The sequence below is a fragment of the Fukomys damarensis genome, unplaced genomic scaffold (assembly GCF_012274545.1).
Source record: "Fukomys damarensis isolate Sample0158 unplaced genomic scaffold, DMR_v1.0_HiC HiC_scaffold_3, whole genome shotgun sequence".
In the NCBI taxonomy this organism is placed as follows: Eukaryota; Metazoa; Chordata; class Mammalia; order Rodentia; family Bathyergidae; genus Fukomys; species Fukomys damarensis.
The window spans coordinates 27,798,067-27,812,137 of NW_022900915.1; the positions used below are offsets into that span (position 1 = coordinate 27,798,067).

At 32.6% G+C, this 14,071-nt stretch overlaps 1 protein-coding gene across 5 annotated transcripts in view; it reads left to right on the plus strand.

The window, feature by feature from the left end:
* The window catches only part of Slco6a1 (solute carrier organic anion transporter family member 6A1), a 73,251-nt gene extending 65,625 nt beyond the window's left edge, over positions 1-7,626 (plus strand). For 4 of the 5 annotated variants that reach the window (XM_019205224.2, XM_019205220.2, XM_019205221.2 and 1 more), the window contains 3 exons: positions 195-332; positions 5,291-5,451; positions 7,530-7,626. In XM_019205224.2, coding sequence (XP_019060769.1) covers positions 195-332; positions 5,291-5,436 — 284 coding nt within the window. In that variant the 3' untranslated portion in view covers positions 5,437-5,451; positions 7,530-7,626. The remainder of the gene's footprint in view (positions 1-194; positions 333-5,290; positions 5,452-7,529) is intronic. The other variant, XM_010608439.2, reaches the window with a different exon arrangement.
* The last annotated feature ends 6,445 nt before the right edge of the window (positions 7,627-14,071 follow it).

Sequence of the window (14,071 nt, forward strand, 5' to 3'; positions counted from 1 at the left end):
ATAAGGATTTTTTGAAAAATCATATCATTTACAGTGACTAACAATACTATATATAAGTAAATTAACTAATCATTAATAACTTTAGTGATATGTTTAAAGTCAAGATTCACTATATATGTTTTAGCATGAAATTATTGAGATCCTGACCAATAGTGTATTTGTTAAAAATTAATAATCATTGAATATTGTTTTAGGGACAATTCCTGGGCCAGCACTTTTTAAAATAACAGGAGAAACTTCTTGTACCTTTCGGGATACCAACAGATGTGGATACAAAGGGCGTTGTTGGGTCTATAACAAGACAAAAATGGCATTCATTTTGATGGGAATGTGTAAGTGGTACATATTGCAGGCATTTAGATATGTATAATTATTTTTAAAATGTATGCTTATTTATAGTAAGGTAGAAAAATAATAAACTGAACAAATAAATGCTTTTATGATTAAATAAAATAGATGGTTGTATAGAAAATATTTTAGAAAAATAGTATATATAGTATACAATTTATGTAAATACTTGAGTCAGTGCATCAAATACACTATAGTTTTTTGTTATTCCTGAAGAAAATGGTAGGGCTTAGCAGAGTTTTAAGTAATTTATGAAGTAATTTTATATGTCTCCTTTTCCAGTTCTATTGTGAAATATTAAGTATATTTGAGAAAAAAATTTTGCACCATAAAAGAACATCAACATAATGTTATCCCACTCAAATTTAGTCTTATAAATAATTATAACTCTAGTATAAAAATTAAAGAGAAAATTTAGAAAAAATAACTGCTATAACTTTCAAAGGAATACGTGATGTATAAAAGATGAAAATTATGACAGCAGTAAGAAAATACAAGGAGGAAAATTTAAAAGTTTTTGTGTGTGGCAAGAAATTAACTTAATATCAATTTAAAGATTGTTGTATTTTATGTAAACCTTATGTTAACAATAAAGAAAAAACGTTATATAAATTTAAAAAGGAAAGACATCACATCTCAAAGGAAGACAGCAAAGAAAGAATGGAACAAATGAAGTATAAATCAGAAGCAATAAATGGCAGGAGTAGGTTGTTATCTACTGAAAATTATTTTAAAATTAAGTGGGATAAATTCTCTAATGAAAAATCAGGGGAAGTGAATAAAGTTATATCTCAAAGAACAGAAAAAGACACACCTAAACTCCAAAACATCAAGCCAGAAGACATAAAAGTAATAGAGATCAGAAAGACAAAAGATCAATGAAATTAAGGAGTTTTTATAAAAGAATCACTGTGAAACTTTTAGGTAGATTAATTAAGAAAAAGACTCAATTAAATAAAATTATAAAAGACAATGGAGATATTAGGGCTGATACACTGGATATAAAAAGGACTAGATGAGTACTGTGAATAATTATATGCCAGCAAACTGGACAATCTAGATAATATGGACAAATTCCTACAAAAAACAACCTAATAAGACAGCATCATGAAGAAATAAAGAATATGAACACATCATTAATGAAAAAAGATACTGAATCGGTAGCTATAATATCCCAACAAGGTAAAGTCCATAACCTAATGATTTCACTAGTGAATTGTATCAAACATTTAAATGATGATAAACTTTCACAAACTCTCATAAAAATGGAGAGAAGTGAGCATGTCTGACTAATTTTAACAATGATAGCCAAAGCCATACAAGGACACTGTGAGAAGAAAATTGCAGGTCAATATTCCCGATGAACATATGTGCAAAATCTTCAATGAACTGACCTGAACAGCATGTTAAAAGGATCGGACACTATTTTCAGGTGGGATTTATTCTTGGGATACTGGGGTGGTTAGATATACATCACCAACTAATGTACCGTACTATATTCAGAGATTAAAGTTTAAAAATTATACGACAGTCTCAATACATGCATCAAAAGATATTGACAAGATTCTGCATCATTTCATGATTTAAAATCCTCAAGAAATTAGGTGTAGGAAAAAAATAAAGGTAATATATAAACAGCCCATAGTTAACATCATAACTGTGAAAAGTTGAACCTTTTTTCTATAAAATCAGGACAAGGTGAAACTGTCACTCTCCATCTCCATTCTATATAATATGGGAAGTTCAAGCCAGAACAATATGCAAGTAAAACAATAAAAGTTATCCCAATTAGAAAAAGAAAAATAAATTTTCTCTTTGTAGATGATAAGATCTTATATGAGGATAACCTTGACTACTCTAAAGATATGTTAGAATTAGTAAACAAATTCAGTAAAACCTGAATCAACATACAACATTCAGCAGCATTTTATAGACCAAAATAAACATATCAAAAGGAATAAAGAAAACATCTCATTTACAACAGTGTCTGCATACATAGATAGTGCTGGGGTTTAAGTATGGATCCCCAGTGTGCTTATGTGATTAGAGGCTTGGTTCCCTGGATGGTAGTTTTGAGAGATGCTGTGGAACCTTGCTGCAGATCACTGGACAATTGGAGTAGTAAATAGTTTCAAGAAACCACTCAGAAGTTCTCATGTAACCCTTTGGGTTTTTGTTTTGTTTTTTGTTTTTAATCTCATTGTGCTTCCTACTTCCTCCTGCCATCTGGACTTTCTGCCTCCAAAACTAGAAGCTAAATAAATCTCTTTATAAGTACTGTAGCTAGTATAAAGCATTTCCTTACGGTGATAAAAAGTGGACTAATACACACAGAAATAAATTTATGTAAGGAGGAGAAATATCTGTTCTCTGAAACAATAAGGTATTGATAGAAGAAAATGAAGAAAGCATTAAAAATGAAATTATAAACTGGGCATGGTGGTGCTTGCCTGTAATCCCAGCACTTGGGAGGCTGAAGCAGGAGGATCACTGTGAGTTTGAGACCAGTCTGGGCTACATAGTGAGTTCCAGTTCAGTCTCAACTACATAGTGAGACCCTGCCTCAAACCCCCCCACAAAAAAAAGAAAGAAAAAAAATTATATCACTTACTCATAGACTATAAGAATTTATATTACTAGTGTCCATTTTAGCCAAAGTTATCTACAAAGCAATTGATTGTAAATTCATAGCTGTCTTTTTGAGCTGTTATATCTCATTTAGTCAGTATGTCCATTTTAAAATGCAAATATCATGCTGTTTTGATTAAAATAGCTTTATAGCATATTTCAAAATCAAATAGTGTGAGGCCCCAGATATCTTCATTTTGCTAAATATGATTTTGGTTATTTGAGGCCATCTGTGATCACATACAAACTTCAGTACTTATTTGTACTGAATTAAAGTACTTCAGTACTTTATTGACTTCTGTGGAAAATTCATTTTGCTAAATATGATTTTGGTTATTTGAGGCCATCTGTGATCACATACAAACTTCAGTACTGGTTTATTGACTTCTGTGAAAAATGTCTTTTGTTTGTTTGTTTGTTTGTTTTGAGACAGGGTCTCACTATGTAGTTGAGACTAACCTGGAACTTACTATGTAGCTCAGGCTGGTCTTGAACTCCCAGCGATCCTCCTGCCTCAGCCTCCAAAGTGCTGGGATTACAGGTGTGTGCCACCACACCCAGCAAAATTGTCTTTTTAATTTTAGGAATGCCATAAATAAAAGCCAAGGTCATGACGTTTTAGCTGGGAATGAGGAATTTTGGAAAATAGTCACAGAGCCAAGCATGTCTTATTTTGGCCACGAATTTCTTTACATTTTGCCCATGTCCTAAGACTTTGTGAGAGACTGAGAGTAAAGGTGGTATATTAATTAACCTGGTGGGGAAAATTTCAAGGTATCCCAGTGTTCAAACTGTGGTATGGGTACTGCTTGCTACATTTATACAGATCTACAGTGGGAATCATGAGCAAAAATCAGAGCAAAATTATGTGAATGTGAAACTTGGCAAAAAAGAAAGCATCTATAAAGTTTAGGCTCTTTCAGCTGGGAGCCATTATTTAAAAAATAAATTGATATTTCTTAGACATAATCATTAAAAAAGCACAGTATAAACATTCCTATTCCAAAGGGGATAAATAAGTTAGAAAGTAGTAACAGGATCTAAGGAAGAATGCAACTCAGCAAGGCAGACATTAAATCTTGAAGATTTACATCTGTTATCTTGGGAACACTGAGATAAGGGTTTAATGCAGAAAGCCTCATGCTTTCTGTGGCATTGCTGGTCATAGGACACATGGTTGCCCTTTTGCTGCGTTTTGCACTCTGCCTGTAGCTTTCTCTGGTGACAGTGTGTTACCAATCACTATGCCTTTCTAGTGTCTCCAGTACAGTCCCACTCCCCTAGCTCTACAAGCATTGCCCCATTGATGCCTTCTCTGCATAGTCTTTGATCTTGTAGAACACTCCAGCTGGCTGCCCAGATTCCCCTTTAAATTCTTAATAGAAGGGGCCAGGACCCCATAACTCTTACATGGTGTGCACCTGCAAAACTAATACCATGTGAACACAGGGTCTGCTACCAGCACACACACTGCCTGTTCCCATTTGAACCAGCAGGACAGCCAGGCAGCTTTCTTCCTGACAGTAGCTGACTTTTTCTACTATTTTTAGTTATTTGCCCTGCTACAACTATTCTTTTATTCTGAGAAGTACCACAGCTTGCTTTTTTTTCATAATTTCTCAACTTTACTTTAAAAGATTTGTGGGTCCATGAGAATGTTTCTGTTATTTATCATCTTGTAATATTATTGTGTTACAACTGTCAGAGATAATTATGTCTTAAAAATAGTATTCTTTTAAAACACATGGAATTTTATAGTCATTAGAGTGGCACAGGTGATTTTTGACATCTTTATGTCAGATAATTGCTATTGCTGCTGTACAATATTTTGTCTTAATTTAATAGGGTTATTTACATCCAAAGATCAAATAATTTTATATAATGATAGAATATATAAACTTCTGAAACCTGAAACATAAAAAAGAAAAAGGAAATCTACAAGAATAGTTAAATTTTCTATAATATTTCTGTTAATATTTGAAAAATGATAGATGTTTCAAAGATTAAAGCTGTATGTAACAACTTAGATTTCATTTCTTACTGATACTTGTGATTGGAAAGTACAATTTATTTTTATATTTCAGAATTAACATGTTGTGGGGGGCTATAAGTCTAAGAAGTCTAGAAAATTTCTGACAGTTTTAAAATCTCCTTTGTCTAAGTTGATAAACATTTATAACATTATATTTTATATTTAGGGAATTTGTACCTATAGAGATGTGCTATGCTTTTCTTTGGTAAGTAACATGCTTTAGACAAATGTTTTGTACAAAATTAATTTGCAGTATAATTATGTTTCTTTTTTTAATTTCAGGTTCTATTTGTAAAGTGTTCACTATCTTCTTTACTGTTATTGGATTTAACAAGTACAGCAGTTTTGTAAAGGCAAAAAAAGAGATCCTTCTTCGGATATTTGCCAAGAGTATAAAATCAAAAAGAAAGAAAAAGACTAATTTATAACTGGATCTTCATTGTGTAAGAATTTCACATTTTCCATCAATTATTAAAGCATCATATTAATAGATTTTAAATAATATAGTAACATATTTAACAAATGAGTGTGCTTCATGTGATCCCATGTGCATTGCTATATTGTGAGGGCAAATGTAATAATACAGTCTGTTTGAATTTTTAAAAATTAAATAGAAAACAATGCTTTGATTTCAAGAGAAGACCAAAATAGAAATAGGAAAACTTACATATGTTAATTCTGACTACAATAATAGTTATTGGACTTTGACTACATAGGATTTCTAAAAATCGTTTATTTGTACATTTTTGCAGTACATAGTGATTGTAATTCTTCATAGGCAGTTGGCATACTTACCTAACACATCGTCATTTCTTTTTAATCCTTTTCCCTTCCTCTTTGTCCCCTTGCCCTTAATCTCTTATCTTCTTCCATATGAGAAAGATCTCTCTCCTTATTCCCTATTCTTTTATCTTTTATTTTACTCCAGTCATATTCTGGATTTCTCATATAAGAGAAGCTGTGATACTAAGCTTGTGTGTCTGGTTCATTTCACATAATATCACAGTCTCACGGTGAACCTATTTTCCAATGGATGACTCAAGTTTATCCTTTTTATGACAGAGTACTACACTATTATGTATAAAAGCCCCATTTTCTTTATCCAGTTCTCTATTTACAGACAGATAAGTTGCTTTCAAGATTTAGCTTTTATGAGGTGTTCTGGTAGAAACATGGATGTGCATAAGTCATTAAAATACGATGTGTTTAACTCTTCATTTCTTTAATGGGAGGTGAAGCTAAACATTTTTTTTCATGCATTTATTGGCCATTTGTACTTCTGAGAAGACTCTATTCATTTTTGTTGCCCATTTTTTGATTGGGACTTTTCTATTAGGAGAGGATTGATCTTTATATATTCTAGATACTAGTCTTTTGTCTAAGGAATAGCTGGCAAAAATTATTTTCAATTCAGAAGGTTGTCTCTTCATTATTTTGGTTGTTTCCTTTGCTGTGCAGAAACTTTTTTTGTTATGATTCCATTGGTTGGTTTTTGAAGCTATTTTCCTTTAGGAAAGTACTTGCCCATGCCTATGTTATCAGGAGTTGTATATACATATTTTACCTTCCAGAAGATTAAGTGCTTTTGTTATAACATTTAGATCTTTGATCCATTTTGATTTTAGTGTATATAGGTACGATAGTATATCTCTGTTATTTTTCTTTTGGACATTGATGATCATTTCTCAAAAATTTTTTCTAAGTACAATTATATTTTGCAGTACAGTTCTTATAATGGAAATTTAAAGTAATTTACCTTTATTTCCTAAATAAAATTTTTTTAAGGTTTTAAAAAGTTAACATATTACTTATTAATGATTTGACATGAAGAGGTTTCTCCAGAAAACATCTCTGGTCAGCTGACCAGTTTGCAATACATATATTCCTGGTTCATTTATTTCATTAGACATAGAATTCAGTGTGATACGTACCTTTACATTTTTGCTTTCACTTGAACTTTATCCATTAAAAAGTATCAGATAGTGCTCGCTTCAGCAGCACATATACTAAAATTGGAACAAATAAGTATCAGATAACATGAGTTAATATCCATTTTATGCTTGTTATATTTTATTTAACAATCACAACTATTTTTGTGAGGAAGTATTTATATGTAAATGTACATTTATGAGGTTTTTTCTTAAGTGAAAATGAGTTTCTGAAGATTGTTTTGACTATGCTTTTTTTTTTTTTTTACAAATCATTCTATATTTCTCCAAACTATATCTTTCAAGTATTGGACAAAATCCTGATGGTTGTATAGCAAAAAAGTATTCTACAGTGTTTCATTTTTCCCCTGGGAAAAGTAGTAACTCATAAAACCTCTCCTTTTCCATTTATTTTCATCAGTGATCTTGTGCAGAAAAGTGATCTTGTAGTCATAGCTGGTAGAAGAAAATATAAATCAGGGAACACACAACTTGCTGTATGTTTTTCTTCCTTAACTTCAACGTATGTTTTTGAAAGTCTGTAAAGCAGTCTTTACGTGAAATTCTATCTGACTGTCTCTTCTCTGAACCAGCAGGACTGCTGAGTGTCTGAGGAGCAGTCTGATAACAAAGTATCCTTTAAAGATGCCACAAGATGTGTTGCTGTGCTTTACTTTCAGAAGAGGAAAACCACACATTCACTTGTTTCCAAAAAGAATTTACAGTGGTTTATGTTTTCATAATAAAGTACATTCTTGTAAAGAATTCCTGACAATGTTTTTATGTGTATAGGACCTTGGCAATGCTACAGTTTAATAATTTTGTCCTTTCTTAATATTCTTCTGTCTACAAATATCATTTGAAAATTTATAATACTAGAAAATAAGGTAAAGTAATATTCAGATCCATGTGGAAGATATTTGTAATATTTGTCCGAATGCCTGTGTTTGTACAGATGACTGGTATCTATGTTTCTAGACCTGTGTGACAGAATATGAGAGAAGTAATGGTATGTTACTTCCAAGGCTAGGTGCTAAAAGAGTGGTGTGTGCTTGTGCATGCGTGTCTCAAGCAAATGTATGATAAAAATATACATAGTAGCACAAAGACTTTACACATTTCTACTACAATAGAACATGTGTTTATATCTTACACACTAATTCATAAGGTGTTTGTAAAGAGGGCAGCGGCATAAATATAACCCAGAAGTTACTTTGGTTAAAACCGAATTAACTGCTTTTGAAATAATCAAGGGAAAGTTGCTCCATATTGAAGTGGTGTCTTCAGCAATGAATGGAGTTTTAAAAATTGTTAGAAACACACCAAAGTACATTCCTATGGAGTCAGTATGGAATGCTGACATATACAATGCTTTACATATCACCATGCTTCTGACAGTATTAATATATCTAATGTAACTACAAGTGCCAGAAAGTCTCAAAGATTATTCTAAATACCACATTTGAAATTTTTTTGAAATCAGTATTTTTTGGGGGATTCGTATGCTCACAGTCTATACCTTTTATCATAAATTGACTCTCTGATTGTAAAAGTTTACAGGGTACACAGTGATATGACTTGTGAATACGGTGTAGAATAAGTAATCAAACAGACTAAACATATCTTTTATTTCATCTACATCTAAAGCATGAAAGCAAACACTAGTATTTAAACCTACAAAGAATTGCCTGATTGTGGTGCTGGGCAAAAATGCTAGTGGATACTTAATTGTGCTAATATTTCTTTAGATTGAGGTCATTTTGTAAGGTTTCTAGTTACAAAGTTAAATAGGTGGGCTGGAGATTTAGCTCAGTGGTTCCGCCATCTGCCTCACAAGCACAAAGGCCCAAGTTTAATCTCTGGTACCAAAAATAAATAAATAAATAAATAAAATATAAAGTCATTACTAATATACAAAAAACAGAAATTTGATTTTAAAAACCCAACAACAACAAAAAAACAAAAGTTGAATGGGTTTTTGAGTGGCTTACCTGTGTAAAGGGTCAGATATGTTGTCTCAGCAATGAGGGAAAGTAACTAAGATATATATATTTATTTTAAAATAAAAATGACGCAATAAAGTGTGTATGGTTTTAAATATGTACATATATGTGTCTCTTTCAGTGATAGATGATGGAGAAATTTCTTCTTTTGTCCAAAATTAAATTTGGAGATAAAACAACTGCAAAAATTGAAAATATTTATATTTATTTCTATTACAGCAAAGGAAAAATATAATGAAAGGTGAAGATACCTCTGACACTAAAATCTAGCATTTTAAGACTGGTATGACCACTGTGGAAACCAATATAGAGACACCTCAATAAACTAAGATTAGAGGTCCCATTTGACTCAGCTATGCCTCTACTGGGTATCTTCCCCAAAGAATTAAAAGAATCATACCACAGTGATATATACTCACCCATATTTATAGCAGCACAGTTTGTAATAGTTAAAACTTGGAAGCAGCCCTAATGCCCATCAACTGGAGACTAGACAAAGAAAATATGTTTTTTTAATAAAATGGATTATTACTCAGCCATAAAGAATGAGAAATCAGAGACATTTATACCTAAATGGATGCACATTGAGGAATACACTTAAGTGAAATAAATAGGGCACAAGTGTATAGATACTGAAGTTTTTCTGATATGGGAAATTTAAAGTGTAAATAAGGCTTAAAATGAATAATTGATAATGTGAAATTGGAAGAAAAGGTACTAAAGGGTAGGAGAGGTGGGAGGGATGGGGACAGGAAAGAAGGGAAAGGAAAAAGTATGAGATAAGAAATAAATGGAAACAAATCTTTTGGAAATAGGGAGGGTTGGAGGGGTTGAAGGGTGGGCAGGGGAATGGGGAAAAAATGAAAACCAAGATACATCATGTAAAGGTACAAGTTTTCAATCATGAATGTACATGTATTGTATAACTAAAATGTATTACTAAAAGAATTTAAGAGAAAAAAATCGACAGCACTTTATTAAGGAAATTTAAACAAGGCAAATAAATTCAGGGATACACTTCATTCATGGGTTGGAGGACTGAAGATTGTTATGATTTTATTTCTCCCCAACTTTTTTTATAATTCATTTCAATTCCAAACAAATGTAACTATTTTTATAGTAGAAATGAAGAAGCTAAATAAAAATCAATATGAAAAACTTGGAAACAGCCCATTTGCCCATCAGTTGGAAAGTGGATAAAGAAGATGTGGTTTTTCTATAAAATGGAATACTACTCAGCCATACAGAATGAGAAATTAGATTCATTCATAGGAAAATGGATACATATTGAGGATATACTCCTAAGTGAAATAAATAAGTCACACATGTGTAAATACCGAATAGTTTCTCTGGGGTGAATAAACTATAATAGTACATAAGATCCTAATGAGATAACTGACAATGTGAAATGGGAAGAAAAGGGCTAAAGTTATACGGAAAGTGGAAAGGGGAAAGGTAACAAGGGAAAGAAAAAAATATGAGAAACTGAAAAAATGGAAATAAAATATTTGTAAATGGGGAGGGGAGGTAGGGGTGAAGGGAGGGTGATACAAGGGGAAAAAATGAGAACCAAGACCTGTCGTGTAAAGGTATAAGATCCCAATGATGAATGTAACTGTACTGTATACATAAAATGTACCAATAAACTCAATAAAAAACCCCTACTCACACAGAAAATACTAAAAAGAATAAAAAACTGGAATCTCATCATTTTAAAAAACTTTGAACAGCAAAACAAATCACCAACATAATGAAAAGACAACCACAGAGTGGGTAGCTATATATCTATCTATCTATATACATATCTATATCCAGTTTCATAAAAGAAATCTGTGAAGAGGCCAAACAACAGAAAGTGTGTAGAAATAGATAAGGCACCCATATCAAAGACACAGGGAGATATTTCAAATAGAAAAAGGGACTGACATCAAAGGCAGCTTCTACAGTAGATTATCTTAAAAATGTTCAAGCAAATACCTAGATATTTTGATTAAATACAACAAATATTCTGGGAAATGTGTAAGTGGGCTTGTAATAATGTAAGGAAACAGATAACAAGGCTTTGGGCCAGCAAATATTATTAGATAGAACCAAGACGGCTCTGCCTGTCTAAAGCAAGAACCAGTGAAGGGCAGTAGCACTGGGATAAGGATAGTCAGCATTTTTACACTTGGCTAATAGTAAATCAAACTGACATCTTGCCTTTTGGCCTTACCTCCTAATAAAGGATGAGGTATTCCTTGAGGAGTGGTTCTTGTAGCCCTCACATCATGTGAAATTGTTTGGAGTTTACCTATATGTCCAGAAAATTCTAAACCATCTGATCAAAGTTTTTGCATATTAAATCAATTGCCAGTCCAAAGCAAATAATTATTATGCACCTTCATCTCTGGTTTCTCCTAGTCCTGAAAAATTACAAATCTCATGAAGAGATAAGCTATAAGTAAGAGTCAGCAAAAACTAGAGCAGAATTGTATACCCTTTTCCAACAACCAAGGTCTTTAAATATTGGGACTATCACATCAAGAATATAGAATAATTACATTTAAATTTTTACTATTCAATATTTTGATTGACAAATAATTGCATATGTTAGTGGAGTACAGTGTGATGTTTGATGCCTGCTTACAATGTAGATTGATTGTTAGGGTAATTAGCATATCCATAAACTCACATAATGGTAGGACATGAAAAAATTTTAAACTACTCTTAGTAATTTTGAAATATACACTATTTTAAGGAAATAAGAAAGGAACTAAAGTGAAGAATAGTAGCATCAGAATATATGGAAGGATTTGAAAATAAATTGATTCAGAAATTAAAAATGGTCTAAGTGAAATTTAAAATTCGGCAAAGGGATTAAAAATGAAAGGAATGGACATAGTTGTTGAAAGAACTGAAGAGAAATATGGATCTAAAGAAATTACACAAAACCCAAGAGAAAGACATATTAAAGAGGGTAGGAAATTGCAAATATATAAATAAAAGAACAAATAGAGGAATAACTTTAGCTTCAGAGTTGCAGAATAGAAAGAATGTAAGAAAATATTCAAATACTTCATTATAAGAAATTTTCATTTAGTCATGAAAGAAATGAATCTCCAAATGTAAATCCATATCTATACCTTTTAAGATAAAACTGCAGAATATAAGAAATTTTTAAGAACTATCAGTGGTAAAAAAAATAGATATGATGGATTACAACTTTATTTATATAAGCTTCCCAACAATGGCAGTGAAAGCCAGAAAACAGTGGGATATTATCCTTAAATTTTTGGTTAAAAATAAACAACCAATCTAGAATAGAATACTAAATAAAATATATTTTTGAGATATGAAGATGATATGCAAATTTTTCAGACAAACAAAAATTGAGAGACTTATCTACAAGCAACTCTCAGCTAACTTCTGCAGATGTGTTCAGGAAGAAGGAAATGATTCCAGGAGAACAGTATAGGGAACAAGATGAAACTGTGAACAAAGAAAGACTTACTTCATTCTGAAAAACCTTGCCTGATAAAAGAGCAGAAGTAGTTGCAGCAATTTTATTAGTAACCATAGTAATAACACAATACCAGTGGAGAAACTTTTCAGGACTTCACCTTCTATATCATATACAGTATCATATATTTAAAATTATTTTTCTTTATATCATCTTATAATAATATACCCTTATTTTTAGTATTTGAATAGTACACTTTTCCCATTTTTAATATTAATCTCTTCTGTCTTTGTATTTTCATTATATTTTCTCATCCAATAGAAGATTTCTAAGGGACAAATTTCAGCCATATTTTTAAAACATACTTATATATTTTTGGTAATTTTTATGTACCTTGCTTTTGCTTTCTATTTACCTTGTTTTCTACTTTCTTTAAAAAATAAAATTGCTCTAGGGTTTTTATTTCCCTCGCTATGTATAGTTATGAATACATCAGTCCTTGTGCCTGAGTCTGCCAAGTTGACAGGGGGAAGTAGACTGCAACAGTCAGTCACAAATGTCAACTTGACTTTAAGAAACACCTTGCAGAGTAGTAAAGCCCACTTCCCACCCAGAGATGACTGTCACATAGGTCAGCAAACTGGAGGATAAAAACCCACCCTGGTTGCAGGCAACGTCACCCAATAGGCTTGTGGCCGAGCTGGAATGAAAGGGAAAGAAGATGCTGACCTATGCTTGAAGAGCTTTACTCTGCGTGAGTAGATGCATCTTTTGCTACTGCTGTCACCTGTGGACAACAGCCTGTGGAATCTTCAGCCTTTAATGCAGACTCATTCCAGCGAGTTTGCAGAGAGCTTCCAGGCCTTCAGACTCAAATGGGTACACATCATTGTTTCCTCTTGCTCTGTGGCTTCCAGTGTCTTGGACTGAGAAGCCACTGGGAGCTTCTGGATCATCTGCACGCAAATAGCACTGTGGGCTCCCTTGCTTCTGATCCTGTAAACCTATCTGATAAAGCCATATCTGTATAAGGAATACAAGTTCCTTTAAAAATAAGTTTCCATATGTTTTATCTCAGCACTGTGGACACATCAGCCCTCATGCCCAAGGCTCTATAGTGCAGCCACTACCTTCCAGCAAACATTTGTTTCTTGACTACACTATGGGCTTAAGTACATGGACATTGGTGAGTAGTCTTTTTGCAATGATGGATTTAAGAAAGATGCAAAGTCTACTGTGGGTTATGGAGAGAAGCTCCGTGATGACTGGGCAGAAATGTCCAAGTTCTCAGAATAGTTGGCATATGCCCTTCACTTCCTGGTCTCTCACCTGGTAGGCAGGGGTGGAGCTGTAGTACAGCCAGAGAGGGAAATGCTTCACAAAGCAGGGACATGGCACAGGGTACTCCTTACCCCCGGACTACAGGGCAATATTGAGTTCACGAAGACACAGACATTAAAGTTTCTAACATTCACTTAACAAATAAACCTCTAATGAGCAGGACGGATTATAGAGGAAGAAGCAGGTGCCCAATAGCAATGTAAAAAGAAGTCCAACTAATGCATAGCAATCATGAAATCAACACAAGATTTAAAGTACCGAAAAGATATTACTCCACATTCATTAACGTTGGTTGTAAGAGTTTAGGAAAACCATGACAAATATTTCTTACAGAGAATTTAGAAGAAAA